The sequence below is a fragment of the Antedon bifida genome, chromosome 9, assembly GCF_963402885.1.
Source record: "Antedon bifida chromosome 9, ecAntBifi1.1, whole genome shotgun sequence".
Lineage (NCBI taxonomy): Eukaryota > Metazoa > Echinodermata > Crinoidea > Comatulida > Antedonidae > Antedon > Antedon bifida.
Window position 1 is genome coordinate 10785612 of NC_136234.1, and position 15871 is coordinate 10801482.

The 15871-nt window shown below is 32.2% G+C and overlaps 1 protein-coding gene across 1 annotated transcript; it reads left to right on the forward strand.

The window, feature by feature from the left end:
- The first annotated feature begins 122 nt into the window (after positions 1-122).
- On the forward strand, positions 123-13810 carry LOC144851919 (protection of telomeres protein 1-like). Its single transcript, XM_078709580.1, has 16 exons — positions 123-178; positions 677-796; positions 2228-2374; positions 2733-2849; positions 3480-3569; positions 4231-4333; positions 4796-4932; positions 5399-5539; positions 6334-6500; positions 7208-7337; positions 8038-8186; positions 8821-8978; positions 10068-10224; positions 11203-11393; positions 12224-12312; positions 13402-13810. Exons 2-16 carry the CDS (start codon positions 680-682, stop codon positions 13660-13662), a joined length of 2154 nt encoding a protein of 717 aa, XP_078565706.1. The 5' UTR covers positions 123-178; positions 677-679; the 3' UTR covers positions 13663-13810.
- The last annotated feature ends 2061 nt before the right edge of the window (positions 13811-15871 follow it).

Here is a 15871-nt window from a genome sequence, read left to right on the forward strand (position 1 = left end):
TGACAGATTTTTTTCCCAGAAGAATACAGAGGAGGTCGAGTCTTAAATTCGCCGTTGGTGGCGTTTATCTAGATTGTTTTCAGATCGTTGATTTTTGCCAGTTTTGTGATGGGGGAGCGATATGGCGGTGAAGTTAAAATAATGTTTTAAAAAGTTGACACTTGAAGTTGTGGCAAATGTATGAAGTAATTTTTCAACCTAAATAGCATAATAGTAGATCATATATCATTTATATTTGCACTGTGCAGTGTACTAAGCCTAGCTAGGTCAGGTAGTAGTAGTAGTAGTAGTAGGCTAGGCCTAGGCCTAGGCCTAATTAAGGCCTACTACCTAGGTACACTGCAGTTAGTAGTAAGTAGGCCTAGGCCTAGCCAAAGCCTACTTTAACCAGCCTAGAACTAGGGCCTAGGCCTAGCTGGCCTAGCACTATGCGAGGCCTAGGGCCTATACTTAGTTAATATATAGTAGTAGGCCTAGCTAGGCCTATTTATAAGGCTTGTTGGGTAGGAGGTAGACACCCGTCGTTGGGCGTTGGGAAGATCCACAATGTGAATTAAGCCTAGCTAGGTAGGCTAGCCTAGGCCTAAAAGCTTTACTTTTAGGCCTACATAATCCATGGAGTAATGAATATTACTAAATATCCTCTGATCAACTAGGCTATCATTTTTTTTTTCAGAAAATGGCTAAGTTCAAGTTACTAGACAGTGATTCAGAGTTTGTCTTTCCTTCCCAAGCCAAACAAATATGTATTGGTGACATATCAAGTTTAACTTCTTTACAAAACATGTATATTAAGGTTGTATATCATAGGCCTAGATTAAATAGTACAAGGATATTTATTGACGGTGACATCAAACTATTTTTCCAACGCGCTAGCTAAGGCAATGCTGCCAATCAAACAAACACGCTCTTTGAACACTGTATCAAATTTTTTTATCATCTTAAAAACACATTTATTAATTTTAAAAATTACCTGAACAGTTTTTAAGTCAAAACTCACAAAATGCCCTAAATTAGTTTTTAAAAGAGCATGTTCTATCTATATCTATCTATTTGTTAGGGTTACATGTTTAAGGCACTCGTGCTTATTTTGTATCCCACACCATTATCATGCGTATTGTATTTGTGTATGTTTCATTTTGATCTACTTGGAATAAAAATGTCGATGAATGAACATATGACCTAAAAGTTTGAAATTAACTGCATCAGGATGGAGAAAAATAGTTGCTACTTTTCCTAGCTTGATCTTTTCATAAAAAATAGCAACGATCTAGAAATGCTTGATATTGGAAGTAATTGAATTGCCATCTCTCTAAAAGTCAAGAATTTATTTAAAATCAGTAAAGATATCTTTATATTACCGTATACTAAACAATCTATGTCAACATTCAAGTCATTCTGTAAACAATAACTGCCTGTGGCTAAGAAAATATCGAGGAGAAAGTGTGTCCAGCAAGCATCGAATACACTCGTTATATTCAGACAATTTTTCAAAGCCGGTTTTCATGAAAGACACTTATTAAGTGCCTTAACTTTGATTTTAATAACTTTTCAACCAGTTATATCAAAATAATTTTTTTTGTCTAGTTTCATAATTATGTAAAAACTCATTTTTGTAAATTCCGACTTATACTATCTTTTGCTAGGTGGTGCCACATATGTCAGGTGTTTTTTTTTTATCAATAGGACTATTTGAATTGGAATCGTGGTTCCTGATCTGGGATTGGCTGGCCAGTTGCGATCACTAACCATCCCACTCGTGCTCATTTTAAAAGTAGATGCCTTCCATAATTCATGTCAGCTTAACAGCATATACAGTACGCCGCTAAGAAGCCCTTGTTTATTTTGTAACAATGTGGGCATCTGCACTTTCTTGGTAAAAGAGATGGAATGTTTGATGTCAAACTGATGCATATCCTTGTGCTATTTTATCCATAGTTACTTCATTAAATAAATTATGTTTAGCAGATTCACAAATAAAATGAAACTAGTATACCCAGGCCCTCAAATGAGTTGGGTAACCAAGTGTTTTTGACACTTAACTGTCATACAGAAAGATGCTGTCCACGATAGTGACACTGTGTGTACTACCACAATTGGTGCAAGTCTCGAAGCCTTGTCTGTATTGTGACTATAGGGTATGTTTCCACTGTTGTAACTGCTCGGCCATTTAAATAATAGAAATAATGTATGTAGTAAGTTATTGATTGTTTAAATTTGAAAATAGGCAGTTGTGGAAACCAAGTACAACCTCGTCATCATGCCTAATTATAAAAGGTTAAAAGCTATTCTGCAAGATTGTAAAAGTAAAGATAAGATTACTGTATTTTTGTTTGGCGAGTATGCAGCACACTTTGAAAAGGTCAAGGTAAAGGTATGTATTTCAGAAATTTTCAAATTTTGTAATAACCAAAGAGTTTATATACAGTAAAGGCTAGAGAGTGAACTAAATGACAGCAAAGTACAGTAGGGTAGGAACTCTTCAAATGGCCACCTGTACAGTATATAAAATTATTTTATTTAGTATATAAAATAATCAGCTAAAATATTATAATGTAAATTAATGTTATAATTAAAGCAGATTTATGTTGATTGTGAAAATAGTCAAACTGAAAAAGGAAACAAGTTATTTATATGTTAATAGTATGTTATACTAGCTTTATTTATATGCTATGAATATAATTACGTATTTTTAAAACATGTTTTTATTAATATTTCATTTCTTGTTGCAGTGTGAAGTTGTTATCTTTAATGCAAAACTTGAGAAATCTACCACCTTCAAAACAGACAAGTTGCATGCCTTTCGCTTAAATATCAAGCCAACTGACGTACCATTGGCAGACATTCAGGTTTATTTTTTTACTTTTATGCAAATCTAGTCATAGATTCTTTTATCAAACCAATGGTAAATACGAAATTAGATGTTGTCAGTTTATAGAATACTACAGGGACATGTCCTCAAAGCTATAGAGCCGGATTTTTTATTTTCAAACCTGATGCAGCCATATGACGTCTCGAAGATGGTACCTTGCTGCCAAACAATTTTCGTCGTAATATAGCCGTGTTTGGTGTCATTTCAAAGGTCTTGACTTGGAGAATAAGAATATATACAGTAAAAACTATTTATGATATTGTGACGTCATTTCTGCTCCCAGAAATAACAAAAAAATCAATTTGAGATTTCATAATTTACCGTAATTATGCCATTTCCGGTCATGTGACGTAACTTTTCGGAATATAGCTGTATTTGGTAGCGAGGTTATTGATGTGTATGTGACGTTACATCCCGTCTTATGATGTCATTACAGCTTTTCTGATTCTTGGTTTTGAAGTGTAAAATTCTTTCTCTGTTGTGTTATATTTTCAGTTTCTTTTTTGTGCATTTAAGAAATTTCTTACATAAATTGCAACTTTTATAGGTTAAACGAGTCATGTTAAAACAAGACTAAACTAAAAACCTTTTACTTTACTTCTTTTAGGCAAGGCCTCCAAAACTGGTAATTCAGACTCAAAATGCTTCCACCAGTGCAGTAGTACCAAACACAACCATTCAAAAATCACCTGTTAAGGTTAGTACAGTCAAGGCAATCTGAACAACAGGATGTTGAGCTTCGGAGATCAAAGTGTTTATCTGTGGTTGCGACACAATCAGTTCCACTCCCCTAAATTTGAATTCCTCAATTCTTTGGTTAACAGACACCGCACCGCGGAGAATATGTATTAAGTAGTACAGTACCGTTGGTATTTGTCGCAACCAGACATAAGATCAAAGGACTGTTACAAGCTCCTACCTTGGTAAGGCGAGCTCAGCGTTTTGTTTTAGATTGCCTTGTAACAGTAGAACACAAGAAGGTAAAAGTGTTTCCTAAACATATACAGTACTGCTCATTCGTTTCTTAAGAAAATGTTCCCATTTTATTGTATCCCAAAGTTTTGTCAGACCAGCCTTAATATTGAAATTGTTTGTGACTTGGCATTTGTTCCCATAGTGTAGATTCTTTAAAAATGGAACTTTAGTAGAACTTTATTATATTAAAGCCTAATTATTTCACCCCCACCAGTCCCTTAATAATACAAAAAATTATGTGCCACACTTAATGCCTGTTTACCTAGAGGTTTAATTTTAATAGGGATGTTTCCTAAGCCAAAGGAGGGGTTCTACCTTATTTTTCACAGTTCATATAAAAGGGCCAACTTTCATTCAATTTCTACTTTATGAATATTTATCAGGAATACATATATACCCCACTGGCTGACCTACAGCAAGGAATGATTGCAAATGTGTATGGTGTTGTATCCTATTTCAAGCCACCGTTTAGGGCTAGAGGAACAGGTAATGTCAGCATTTTCATTTTACTTAACATAATGTGAAACTAACTTTACTGTATTTTGGAGAAAACAGTACAGTATGTTTATTTCTGCACACTTCTAAAAGGTTTGGATTTTGTTCTCCATCCAGACACCTTGTTTTAATTTTCATCTCATGGTTTGAGACATCAAGTATCATTTCACCATAATTTATGCATATTTTTTTCATATTCAACTAATCTTGCACACATTTTATGTCAATATTGGCATAGGCAAATTCCGTAACCATGTACGTCACATACGTATTACAAAGCCTGTGTTATGTTACATATGCTTTGGCCAGTGTAATGTATGTAACATGATCAAATTACTGATATCCATAACTTTAAAATCTTCATATTTATGTTTAATTATATAAAGGGCTCACTAACTGAAGCTATCTTTGATTTATTTTCTAATGTTACTGATACTTTATGATTACTTTTAGATTATTGTTTGTCAATGAGAATAATTGACCAATCACTTAGTAACGACGGCTTATCATGCACACTGTTTATGAGAGACAAAGAGTCCCTACCACATGTTCTTTCCATTGGTGATGTAGTACGTATGCATCGATTGAAGGTAAGCAGTAAAATTGTCTATCTTGGGCTCTGAATACATTTAACTTTATAAATAAATGTACTGTTAAAGTGAAGTTGTAGCTACTGTAGTTGTAGCTATGAATGAGTCAGTTAAAACAGTGTATCCGTAATCCTTAGCCTTTATAGCAATGGTTCGAGGCTCTGGTGGTAGAATGGTTTTCTTGGATAAAGACTACAAACCGCAGGTCCACTGTACACAAAATATGTGTGTGCACAAACTTACTATTTTTTTATTAGGGGTTATCCGGTGTACAGCCACTGTCATGAACAGAACAGGTTGTACCGTAGTTGTTAGCGCCGACATGAGGGGAAAAGAAAAGGTGTAACATACATCAAAGTCCACAGCTTATAACTGATCCCTGGCTTCTTAGTCCAAATCCTACATGCTTTGATAACAAGCTCTATGTAAGCATGTATTATTATAAATTATACTTTGTATTTTAAAGATTCAGATGTACAAAGATGCTTTACAGGCTGTTAAGCATCCAGGGTTTGCGTCACTAGTGTTCTCAGGTGAAAAGGGAACTGGTTATAAACCTAGGTCATCCACTCCATTGTACACCATGACAAAAGATGATGAAAAGAAGGTAAGATTAGGATGACTGTCAAGGGTGCATGTAATTAAACATTAGGGTTTAAAGACTTGATTGAATTTGGATGTACATGAGTGTTTCTATAGGCATGATTGGCCATGCCAATAGTCGATTTTTGGGTGTTGAGACTATTGACACAGCTTTGTTTTCTTTCTGCAAGGTTAGAAACAATGCGCGTATATGATCATGCCAGAAGAAAACTTTACATTAAGACAAAATAACAAATTACATGCGGTTGACCATACCAATAGTGTACATGATTTTTATTTTGTTAAAAAAAAATGTTAGTTTGGATACAAGGCCAGATAACGCCATAGCTAATAAAGCAGCCTCCACCTTAAATAATCACAAAGACAAACATGTACACAAGATGCTCTACACAAACAAAGTCTTATTATAAGTCTTTTTCTGTCATGAGAAAAAAATCCTGGCACCTGACAGAGTTGAACCCAGGACCCTGGGATTGGTAGCCGAGCATTTAAACCACCAAGATAGAGCTCCACTTAAGATGTAAATGTTTTTCTATAGTGCCTGTGTTGTTTTAAGCAAATGGGGGTACTAGATTTATGTATGTTTTCAATTATAAGCTCCTTCATTAGGGTCATGAATGTCCATGTTATTTATGTAAAACTTAAAGGGAATTAATTGCAGATCAACTCTATAAAAGAAACATTAACTCAAAATGGATGACAACAAAAATCAATGGTGGTACCTAAAGCAGAAATTGAAAAAATATACTTGACCAAGTATAGTTAACATCTTTGTAATTTTATCATGTAACATTTTAGGTGGATGAGTTACGACAATGGAAGAATGTAGGGGAAGAGGAGAGATGTCTATCGTCCATAAAAGGCAGTGAATATCTTGATATCAGTGTTCAAATAGTGGCCAAAGTGGCAATACCAAGTATCAATTGCATTGCTCTGAAAGTGTGGGATGGTTCATTATTTAACAGGTGATTTGTCTTCTGAAATAGAGTTCTGCGGTGTGACGTCACGATAGATGACGCTGCATGGTTGCTAGCCAACCAAAAAAATGTGTTCAACTCTACTATGTTGATAAACTAGATCTGTATTTCTATCAAAATATGTATCGTAGCTTGATTTTGTTTAACTGTAGTTGGAAGAATAAATAGATTATTAAAAACAAATATTTAGTGATCTTTTGAAATTTTAGTTTGTTTTTATTGAAAATTATTAAGTTTTAAAATGACTACTTCAATAAGCCTATTCCAAACCATTGGTGACCTTGGAGTCACTCAGGCAGGTTGAACGCATTTTTTGGTTGGCTAGCAACCACGCAGCACCACCTACCGTCATGACGTCAGCACTGCAGAACTATAACTATAACTGGCATCATGACGACAAAGTAGGCATTAACTTTAATATTATTTAAATAATAATATTCACTTTCACTGATGAAGGGCTAATGTTGCCAGAAAGCTCTGCAAATTTTCTGGCTCTTTTACTTTTGTTTTGATTTAGCTTTTTGTTTATTTTATTTTGTATCTCCATTGAGATCCAGTCACTGATACCCACTGTCATTTTTTCAGTAATTTGACTTTGGATTTAATAATAATATTTAATTATATATTTTTATACACAAGTTAATTACAAAACTTGTATGTAACTTTTAACATCATTCAACATTTATATTTTGTAGTTCTCTTCGTTGGGTAGACACAGATGAACATGACTTCACATGGGATACTGATTTAGCAGAAAAGGCTAAAGGCTATGTTGTTGATGTTTGGGTGTATGATGACCATGTGGAGTCTGTATCAAATGTTAAGGTGAATTCACATGATATATGAATTGTAGAAAGGTTAATGGTTATGTCACTGTTTGAGTGTATGATGACCATGTGGAGTCTGTATCAAATGTTAAGATGAGTTCGCATGGAATATGAATTGTAGAAATGTTAATGGTTATGTCACTGTTTGGGTGTATGATGACCATGTGGAGTCTGTATCATATGTTAAGGTGAGTTCGCATGGAATATGAATTGTAGAAAGGTTAATGGTTATGTCACTGTTTTGGAGTATGATGACCATGTGGAGTCTGTATCATATGTTAAGATGAGTTCGCATGGAATATGAATTGTAGAAAGGTTAATGGTTATGTCACTGTTTGGGTGTATTATGACCATGTGGAGACTGTATCAAATGTTAAGGTGAGTTCACATGGAATATGAATTGTAGAAAGGTTCAAATTTTAACGTGAGTTCGCATGGAGAATAGTAGAAAGGTTTGTCACTGTTTGAATATATGATGGCCATTTGGAGTCTATATCAAATCTTAAGGCAAGTTCACATGAAATATGAATTTAGTATAAACAAAATTTTGTTTTGAGTTGATATGAGTGAAATTGAATCTGTATCAAATCATAAAGCCAAGTTCGCATGGATAAAGAATGACTAGAACAAGTTAAAGATTAGTTTAATCTCCATCCGAACCTTAGACGAGTACACATGGGTTTTTTTTTATTTTTCAGGTTGGCCAATTTGTAACTATTAAGAATCTACATGTTGTAAACTTTGAAACAAATGACATTTATGAGATTGTTGTGCATGGAGGTACTAAATTTGGTAGAGGTGTCATCTCTATTCCAGAAGATCACCCTGCTGTATCAAGGATGAAAAGGTAAAACACCAAGTAAGAATTAAGAATAAGTAACATTTTAGAACTAGGTCTTCTGCTTCAGAGATCATACAGATCAGACTTAAAACCTGGAAAATCATGGTACCTGTAATTTATTTGAAAAATTTCCGGCCTGGGTAGCCATAGAAAATTTGGCTTTCAATAAAAGGTCATGGAAAAACTTTATTTATAAGATGAAAAAAAGTTCTTTGTATTGAACAGAATTTAAACTATAACTTTTTAACCTGTCATGTAAAAATTGTGTGAATTCTAAATAAAATCCTTCAAGTCTGTCAAAGTTGAGTTGTGATAAGTTGCGTTGAGTTTGAAATTATTAAAGTTCAGTCTATCGCAAATGAGTGCTTGACCACTCATTATTACAACTTTTAGGAAAATTGGAATTGGAATTTTTTTACGTTTTTGTCATAAACTATGCCAAGTATTTTACAAAAGTAATTACATTATCGGTGAAGGTTGTGTTAAGAAAATATTTGACTATTATAAAAGTGAAAATAAACTACTTAATAAGTGTTTTTTATTTGTTAAATATTTTTAGATTTTAGCAAAATTTTGAAGGCTTTTGTTTTTGAATCCGAAAATTCATTCAAGATGCAATTTCATTTCTTTTATTCTTTAGATTATTTAGCACAGCTGAACAGAGACGTCAAGAAAGTGGAATGAATCCCGACGGATTGAGTCTGAAGCAGAAAAAACAACAAGGCTTTGTAACCACTAGTAGTATGCAAGATCATGAAGCAGGCCAAAATGATGTTTGCATGCAGGAATCAGCAACCAGTATGTATGTCTAATGCTCATATAGATTACAATAATAATATCCTGGATTTATAAAGTGCCTAATGTTGTGAAACCTCTAAGCACTGTACATATTATCCCGGTGATTTTTTATTCAAACATGTATAGAAACATACTCCCATAATGCAGCTAGTAATCAGTGCAAATTTGTGTCTTGACATTACCAGGCACCCATTTGTACACTGGGGTGGAGAGAGGCAAAGGTAAGTATCTTCCCTAAGGATACAAGCAATGCAATGCAATCAGTAGTCTAATGTCCAACACACTGCGCCACACGCCCTTATACATACTGCGCCACATGCCCTTATTAAACCATTACTTGTAAAAACAATTAAAACCAGAGTGCTTAACCCTTACACTCCTGGAATTCACTCAAGTGGATTATTCTGGGTCTGAAGTAAATCGTATAAAAAAGCTAATATTCATTTTGTTGTTATTAATGATATTTTTTATGCTAAAAAATAAAGCCACCTTTTAAAACAAATGTTCTAATAGATACCAAGTTCATCTTTCATTTCGGTCAATCTTAGCCTCGTCATGCGTCATGTACAGGCGACTGAGAGCCATCTGATGGCAAATTGCAAGATACAATAAAATGTATTTGTCCTCATAAAAGAAAAAAGAAATGTTTGTTGTACAGCAATTTTGATTTTAAAGGATATGTATATCAACAAACAAATTAAAACACTTGTGTGCGTGGAAGTGAACTAATTTAAGCATAGTCTTAATTTGAACATTTGCCAAACTAGTTTGCTGAAGTTTTTGCTTAGCCAATCAAATCACAGTGTTTGTAGACATGTGTTGCTGCAGATGAAAAAATGAAAGCCTCCAGTAACAGTGAATGTTAGTGTTAAAGAACAAACAGTGCTTAACTCTTAGTTTGCCAATAACTGTAAAGGTTACTAGGTAGACTAGGCTTAGATGAGGCCAATTAGTTTCTAGACATACATTTACCAGTAGACATTTGATTTATTTGAGGAGTACACTGCATGTCTGAAAAAAATACAAGCATGTTTTTTATTTCTCCAATTTTTATATTTCATTTTCGTGTAACAACTTTTTCTTTTAAAGTAATTTCAGGTCACTATGAAATAAAAGTCAAGTCAATCAAGAATGTATTAGAGAAGAAAATTCCCAATTTATCTAAAATCCGTGCAAAAGTGATTAATTTTGAACCATCAGCAGTTAATGAATTTGTTCAATTAGTTTGCCCAAAGTGTAAGCAAAGGTTAGTGTATGTTGATAACCATTGTCTTTTTTCTTTTGCCTTGTGTTTTATGTTTCTATCGATACATCCATGTATTTTAAGCTACTATAAGGTCACAATGGGCAATGTAATTTCCAGAAATTAATTATTATTAATAAATATTGAGGTATCTTCAATAGAAAATAGAATAGTGTACAGACGAATTATTTCTTTTAAAAAAAGAAATTACCTTTATTGTATTTCTGATAACTATAACTGTTGATATTAAAATGCTTGTTTAGCATTACGTTGTAACAATGCTATTATCATATATCTCAATCCTCTACAGTATAGAAAAGGCTTCACCATATTGAGGACGTGTTACTCCATTGACTCAAAATGGCACCATCCATTTCAGCTCTATTCTATCCCACTCTATCTTTTACACATTCCGACAATAAAGAGATTCTTGTTTAATAGGTTCTTTGGTAGTAGTTGGGAATCAAAATTATTCTACTGCAGTATCTACATTTTTTACCTCAATGCATTTTGTAGAAGTTTATCAGGCAGTCATGGCAATAAACATTGTATGCCCACCAAAAAAGCATGCTAAATAATTGCATTGTTAAAAAGAGCAAACACTATGTAGTTACTGTAGTATCTGTAATAGAATAACTTTGATATGTTAGTTCTGTCACTATCAAATTGTATGTGATTACCATTTTTTTGTCACATAAAGATTTTTTTTATCACAACAGAGCTTAAAGTTCTACTGTATCTACACTATCAAAGAGCACAACTTAAAGCCCTGTCTACACTATCAAACTACTGTAGTTTGACAAAAAAAGTATGATTTGCCCACATGATGACATCATCACTACCATATTTGGACACATCACACTTTTTTTGTCATAACTAATTTGGTAGTGTAGACAGAGCTTTAAATTTAATATCTTGAATTTTATTTTTTTTACCTATCATGAGAATCATTTATAAACCTATAAGTTTTGATTGTTACAGAGCAAAATTTCCTACTGTTGAGAAAATTGAGCAAGGACAATTTAAAGAATGCCAAAAATCGATGTTGTTGATGTTGGCGGAGGGAAGGGTAGAAAACGAAGCAAGTACTTCTACACCCAAAAAGGCATCTGACCATCAGAATAAACAAATTAAATTTGAATGCCCGAAGTGTCCAAGAGAAAAAGAAGCTGGTAAATACCAAAATCAAGTCTTTAAAAAAAAGAGAATTAGATTAGATCAAATTTTGTCTTGCTTTAAGGGGATTTTTGAAGGCCTTTGTTTTGAAGTGACGAGTAATAAAATCAGTGGGATGAATGTTAAGAGCTGTGTATTATGCTTTGTTACATTCACTCTTGTGTCGTTTCCAGATAAAGCCATAATACTGTAAAACCTTGAAAAGAAGCCTATGGACTTCTTTTTTAGTACTCTTAAATGGGCTTCTTTTTGAGATGGCCGTTTTTTCTAAATTACTTTTGAACTTCTTTCTTCTAAGTGATTGCTGTAAATGTTGTGAATTGCTACTAGTTCTACAATAAAAGGATTTTTTAGATATTTCCTGCAAATTTTACATATTTGTGATCAAAATACCATTTTAAACTGTAAAATAAATTGATGATATTAACTTGATCATACATTATATCTGCATCAGTTTTCTTGCATTAAATAACTTTGTTCCTTTGATAATCAAAGAAAAGAAGCCCAGTCTTTTGTGAGGTTTTTTTTTTCATTATATTTATAATTATTACACAAGGCGCCTCAGATTAACAAATTAATACAACATTTTTAAACAAAAAATTAACAGAAACATCAATCAAATCTCCAGAATTAACAAGAAATAACAATAAAGCATTTTCACAATTCAAAAGAAGTTATAAATTATTTTCACGGGCAGTAAGGGCGCATACATAAAATAAGAAAGTGATTTTATCACATAATGTACTAGCATAAGGCTGTAGACCTTGCAGTGAACAAGAAGTGCCAATTTACCAACACTAGATATGTTTTTTTACATTTCATTCAGGTCCATTAATGCACTACAGTTACAGCTTCAAACTGATTCTTTATGATTGTAGTGACAAGATAGAAGTTAATGTAAAAAATGAAGCAGCTGTAAGTATTTGCATGATATATTTATATGCTTCTGCATCCTTGCCATTTTGATTGGTTGATATACTTATGTGCCATGAGTTACTTAAATACATCCTCATGATTAGGTGTTATATTGCAAGTATTTTTATGCCATGCTGATGACAAAAACCAAGTCTATATACTGTACACCACAACCAAATTCTGAGCACCATTATATTTTTCTTATAGGCTTTAGGGCCTACAGTATTATAGCCTTCGGAATTCAAAGCAAGTGTGTTATAACACAAATAAAGAAAGTTTTGTACATGTGTAGAGTAAAAAGAATATTTTTTGAGTTGAACTGGTCGACTTTACTCCACCTCGTTAAATAGACCAGTTAAAAGGTTTAGTTTTAAGCATGTTTTCCACTAGACAAATTTGAAAAAAAACATACAGCTTATATAGCTGATATTTTCCAAATCCCTTTCTGCAGGGTGACTTCTTATCTAGTTCCTTGAGTCTTTTGCTTCAGTGAAAATTGTATTTTTAACAGATCCTACTTTTCTCGCTATGCCTTATATAGGCAGTTATATTCAATAGGACGGAAGCATTAGGAAACTGTATCACACCGAACGAAACTTATATTTTACTACAGCTATAATAATAATTGGGTATTTTAAAACTAGAACTGTGCATGCACAAACCCCATAGCACGTCTATGTAATTGTAATATGTAGAAAGTAGTCTGTAAGACCTGTTCAATAAAAAATGTTTTCGTTTTGGCTGTCAATTTATCATTGTAAAACGATCCTTCCTCTATGGTAAATATTTTTGGCGAATGGTGTCTGTGTATAGATAAAGAATTGTTTGATTTAGAAAGTAGTTTGTCAGCGGCTGGGAAATTAAAATGTTTGTATACTGGAATGTTGGGGTATGTGGGTAATATGTACAGTACTAGTTTAGTTAATATTTTAAAAAAGACTTTTAAGGCCACCTTACCTTGTCACTTAGTTCGCTCTTTAACCTATATATAAACACTTTATTTAATCCATTCCTTGCAAATGAGTTGTATTTATACAAGGCACACTCGCTAACTTTCAATAAATTTGTGTTGTCTCTTAAATTTTTTAGGCAGCCTTCTTAAACCTAGATACATCTGTAAGTTTACAGAACTTGATAAGGAAAAAAGAAATGTTGGAAACAATCATGACACACTTATGTCCAATGAAGTTAAAATCTGCCAGTGAAGAGCATCTCAAGAGCATTATACAAGAAGATGAACGGCCATGGCTCGACTGTTGCATAAAAGGGAATTTGTTTAGAAAAAAGGGGAGTGTACAAATGCGCTATCAATTATGTGATACCTTACTTGTATTGGATGATTTTAATTGACATTGGGCCTCCATTTGGTATTTATTACACTACACAATTCCTTTTTAATAAAATAAAATTTTCACTTAATTAAATAAATTAAAATGATTTGGCCATCTAAATTTTACAAATTAAAACATTTTAATATTTTTACTGATAGTTATTTATTTTATTTATATTGGTTATCAATGTTTTTTACAATATAACCATCAGGTTTTATTATTTGGGGCATTCCACAGTATTTTTTTGTTACGGACGGGACATTTTTGAGAATATAACTAGACATATTTTAGAAATAAAAAAGAATACAAGATTCAAAGTAGAATAAATGTATACATATATGGCCAATGTTTATTATGAAAGTCAAAAAAAGAAAAAAGACTGTACAAAAAACAATTTTATTATGAAAATTGTATGCGTCGCGGATGGGACGGCAAATGGACATGACTTTTGAGAAGGTTTACGTATTGTAATATTTCTCCTCATTTAAAAGAGATTTTAAAATTTGTTTTGTATTATTATGTTGCCAGATAGTTGTTTTAGATAACTGAATGTTAATTATAAAAATTGAACTGAAAATTTATTAATAAATATGATTTATATGTTGTTACGGACGGGACATTTCTAACGTCGCGGACAGGACAACTTTGTCCACGTTAAAAAATTGTATAATTTTGCTATTAAAAAAATTTAAAAATAAGTTTTTAACATCAATGTAATCTTTTATTTACAAATCAAAATATAATTCAACCTTTGAAACACTGTTTAAAAGTTTATGTCAAGTGAAAATATTAAAATTCATAAATATGAAATATTATTTATAAAATTAATTATTCGAAGAGTTATAACGAGAAGCAATATTGTAAAATGTTATCAAAATATTTATTTACACTAATATAAAAGTTATGCTTGGCATATTAAACAAGACTTCAAGATATTAACACATTTAAGGCGAATCTTTAAAAATTGGCGTTGGCGTTTGATGTCTGAATTTGTTAGTGGATCCAAGTTGCATCTGAAATTTCCTTCTATCCTTGCTTGGATTTAATAACTGTAGGCCTACTTCTATTAAAATTCAATCTTAATTATTTAGTATCTGATTTATTTATAAAAGGTTCTTGGTTGCAAATTCACCAAAGAATGAAATCTACAAAGCGATGACCGCACCCAATACTCCCATTCATACTGGTCATGTTGTTTTGGATTTAGGTATTGTTCTTTTGTGGATTGTTATTTTAAATACAGACCACAATGTTTTGTGATTAATAAACAGTTAACACCTTTGTACAGTACTTTTCAGCCTACAGTACAAAAACACTTTTTAATTCTTACAATATTGTCATCACATCCATAAAAAAAATGTCCCATCCGTAACATTCAATAAATTTTGATGGTAATGTTTTTTTAATAAAAAAATACAAGTTTTAAAAAACTTGTTTAAATCTATTGCAATTTAATATCCTTAGGAGTTGAAAATTAAGATTTAAAATTAGGAATTAAATAACAATTTTAAAGCCATTACTTCAATAAACACAAGTGAGGAAAAACCCCCAATCGAAATGTCTCAGAAGTAACAATTATGAATTTTGAAATGCAAGTATGAAATTAATAAACAATTTTAATAAAATACTTTATTATGAATAATTGGAGCTTACTTTAAAAAAAAGTAACTGCAGTATATTTATGGGCAAAAATGTTAACAAGATGCATGGTTTTATTATGAAATAAAAAGGATTTAAATGATATGTGCCGTCCTTAACAAAAATGTCTGTCCCGTGCCTACGAAAAATGTCATCCATATATTTTTGAATATGATATTTTCACCAAAAGTTTCAAAATATTTGTTTATAATGTATTGCATATAGTTTTAAAAGGAGAAAACAAAATATTAAATTGTGGTATCAATACTTTTAACTGAAATGTAAAAAACACCATAAAACTACTATTAAAATTTTGCGGATGGGACAATTATGAATTTTGAAATGTACATATGAAATTTAATAAACAAAATATGTGTTATAAAATGCTTGAATATGTACAATAGGGACATAGAGTAACTATATCTGGCAAAAAAATATTTAAAAGATGCATGGTTTGTGAAATAAGTAGGATTTAAATGATACGTCCCGTCCGTAACAAAAATGTCCCGTCTGTAACAATATATTTTTGAAATATGATATTTTCATCAAAATCTAAAATTTTCAAAAAATTTGTTCATAATATAATGAGA